This window comes from Protobothrops mucrosquamatus, unplaced genomic scaffold, assembly GCF_001527695.2.
Source record: "Protobothrops mucrosquamatus isolate PMUCROS unplaced genomic scaffold, P.Mucros_1.0 scaffold462, whole genome shotgun sequence".
In the NCBI taxonomy this organism is placed as follows: domain Eukaryota; kingdom Metazoa; phylum Chordata; class Lepidosauria; order Squamata; family Viperidae; genus Protobothrops; species Protobothrops mucrosquamatus.
In genome coordinates, this window is record NW_015386783.1 from 121,783 (window position 1) to 125,121 (window position 3,339).

At 44.4% G+C, this 3,339-nt stretch overlaps 1 protein-coding gene across 2 annotated transcripts in view; it reads right to left on the bottom strand.

Moving 5' to 3' along the window:
- Window positions 1-3,339, bottom strand: part of ANKRD23 (ankyrin repeat domain 23) — a 34,001-nt gene that overhangs the window by 19,542 nt on the left and 11,120 nt on the right. For both annotated transcript variants that reach the window (XM_029284243.1, XM_015816522.2), the window contains exons 2-3: window positions 2,396-2,554; window positions 1,496-1,627 (exon numbers count right to left, since the gene is read on the bottom strand). In XM_029284243.1, the coding sequence (XP_029140076.1) occupies window positions 1,496-1,627; window positions 2,396-2,554 (291 nt within the window). The remainder of the gene's footprint in view (window positions 1-1,495; window positions 1,628-2,395; window positions 2,555-3,339) is intronic.

The window sequence follows — 3,339 nt, forward strand, 5'->3', positions numbered from 1 at the left end:
AGAAGTCTTTACGTTTTATATAAAGAAGCAGAAGGAGAAGGATAATTTTATCTTCTCGTTGCAAGTTTTTTTTTTATTTATCCACCATCCTTTTTACATTTGACTTTTCCAGAAATAGAGACTTCCCCGGAGACTGACTGTCTTACAAAATAGTGCTGCGAGATGAATGAGCAAATGAGAGCAAAGAAGCAAAAGAAATGTATACGTGTCTATTCAATGCCTTCTAAAGAATGTTTACGGTGAAAGAAGAGAAAGAGCTGGAAAACATGAGGAGGAAGGACCCCCCCAAACCCAGGAGATGGAATTGTACTTAATCTGGGAAAATAGGTATAAAGAGATGCGGCTCTCCTTATCTCCGTCTTCAAACTCGTAGGCCTTTGGAGATTTGCCACTGATTAAAAAAAGCATTTAAATTGGATTTTTCTGTCATCAGATAGGGGAAAAACCTCGGCGACTGAGCCCGTTTTAAAAGAGAACTGGAGAATCTCCTGAAACTCAGGATCTCAGCGGCTTCCCCCCCGCTCTGATGATGATAATAATAATAATAATAATAATAATAATAATAATAATAATAATAATAATAATAATAATAATAAAAAATAAAGTTGGAAGGGACCTTGGAGGTCATCAAGTCCAACCCCCTGCTCAGGCAGGTAACCCTATACCATTTCGGACAAATGGCTGTCCAGTCTCTTCTTAAAAACTTCAATTGCAGCCAGAAAGTCCAGATAGTCCCTAACTTACAACCGTTTGCTTAGCGACCGTTCGAAGTTGCAACAGCACTGGACAAGGTGACTTATGACCTGTCCTCGCGCAACCGTCATGGCGTCACCACGCTCAGGTGACCAAAATCTGAGCACCTGGCAACGGGCAGCTATTTACGATGGCTCCAGTGGCCCAGGGTCACTTGACTGCCATTTGCAGACTTTCCTGCGAGATTCTGATGAGCAGAGCCAATGGGGACATTCAGATTTACTTAACAACCATGTGACTCACTTAGCGACTCGCTCCAGGGCAAAAAAAGGTCATAAAATCAGGCTCAACTCCTTTAAAAGCCTGTTTGCATAGAAAAACGAAAAATTCTGGTCCCGATTGTGCTTGTAAGATGGGATCTGGAGTGGACCATAAGCCCAGGGGACTCTACGTGGCTAAGCCTAGATAAGAATGGCCCACAGGCCTCAAAGCACTGGAGAAAAGCCAAGTTTTGTAGAGACAAGCAGGGTGAGGCCCACTGCATATCGGGGAGATTGCGCCAGGAGAGGGGACCGGTTGCCCCCCAAAAGTCTACTTCTGAACTCTTGACAAGCAAAGCCCTTTTTAGCTCTTGCCAGTGTCTGATCGGGGTGCTCTAAGCTGTCTGTGGACACGGCCAAGTCTAATTTCATCTCGGAGATGGAGCCTTGGAGCTTTCAGGGCAGCCTGACTCTTTCTCAAACAAGCTGAAGATGCCCTGCCCAGATTTTGCACCTTTGAGGAAACCCTCCAGAATACTCACAATAATTTCTGGCTCCTGCGGTTTGGGGAGGACCACTTTCTTACATTTCTTCTTCTGCTTGTGACGCTTGACAATGGCCGCCAAGTCATCCAAGGTGTCAATCTTCAACCTGGCGTGATTGAGGGCCTCAAGCTGGAAAAGATGACGGCGGGCATTGTGAGAAATAATTAAGCTCATCGCACGGTCGTTAAGTCAGGACGCCAGAGCCGAGCTGCAAATATCTAGAACCAAGGTCCCTAACCTTTTGGGGCAGAAATGCTATTTTGTGGTCAAAGGCCATGTTAACAAATGTTGAAAGTCAGTCAAAATTGGTCTCTGGTCCTTCTGATACAAACAGAACTTAAGCATGGGTACTTTGGGTCCCCCCCACACATCCTTTCCACTTTGCTAGTACCGAATTCCTGTGTCATGGTTCCGACAGATGAAACTCTCCAAAGAACTTCGAGGCATTGTTTATCTTAAAGAATCTTTATTCAAGTTGCATGGCATCGGCACTTACATGGTTGACGCCGTAATCTGAATTCTCCTCCCCTAAACACATAGTATCAAAGCACAATTCCCTCCTCTAATTAACAGTCATAAATCACGTTCTCCAATTAGTTTGAAATGCAGACCTTCCCTCCAGTTCTTCAGCCCGCCATTTCTTATCATCTCTTATTTCAAACCACCTGAAAAAACACTCTACTACGATGTTGATATGTCTAACTAATTCCCATACACCTTCTTCCTCCTCCACCCCCAGTATCATCTAATTCTAACTCTAAAAGTAACACACAAGTTAAGGGGAAATTGGCTGCACCTTCATATATTGTCAAAGCAAAAACATCCGATGTTAGCAGCGTTGACATCCTGCTTCCCCCCCTTTCTACAGCTTTTACAGAAACTCAGCAAGCAGCTCACCTTTTTCTTCTTCTCGTCTTCCGCTTTCTGCTTCTCTCTTTCCACCGATTCCCACCAGGGCGCAGCTGGACCTGAACGCCACCGTTCAGCCTCCCAGGCTGCGCCTCTCGCCCTCGCTGCAAAACAGCCGACTTTCTCTTCGGGCCGTTCCTCACTTACCTACGGAAGGAGACCAGGGAGAAAACCAGTCGTAAGAAGGACGCTCTGGGTCGTGTGAGGCCTTCAAATGCATTTACGCCCCAAAGGGGGGCTGCTAGGAGACGTGGAGGCGTGGATCCAATAGAAGGAATCCAGAAGTTTGCAGAAATAAAAACAAAATATTTCGTCTTAATAAAAGAGACGATTTGTTTCCTCAAATAGATGACATGGGAGCCGAGCCAGAAAATAGAAAGAGAAAGCAACAATTGGAAAGTGTGTGTGTGTTGGGAGGTGTGTGTGTGTAGAATGGGGAGGTGCACTTCGCGAGGAAGAGGCAGATTACAAATTTTAACAGATGCCCCCTTGTTCTTGCTCTATTTCTGGCTATCTAATTAAGTCATCAGCCACCGCAGGAGGTCCATCATGTTAAAATAATGTTTTGGCAATACAATTGGTTTAGTTCTTGAGCTAACGAGTGTTTATCCTTCAAGCTCTGCTGCCCTATTAGCAGTTCTTTTAATATTGCTTTCTTGATGGGTCGTTGTAGTTACTTCTCTGCAAGGCCCTTGAAGAAAGAAAAATGCATATGGAAATGGAAATTCCAGAAGTGGAATCCAGACACTGAGGCTCACTCTAGATTTAAAAGGCAACTAGGAAGGCATCCCAAAGGTGCTTTTTCAAGCAGACATTGTTTTGACTTGAAGAGATTTCGCTTCTCATCCAAGAAGTTTCAAGGAAAAACAAAGAAGGTTTCAGTTGCCTCTTGAAAAAGCAGTTTTGGGACAACTATGACTTGGATGATTGAG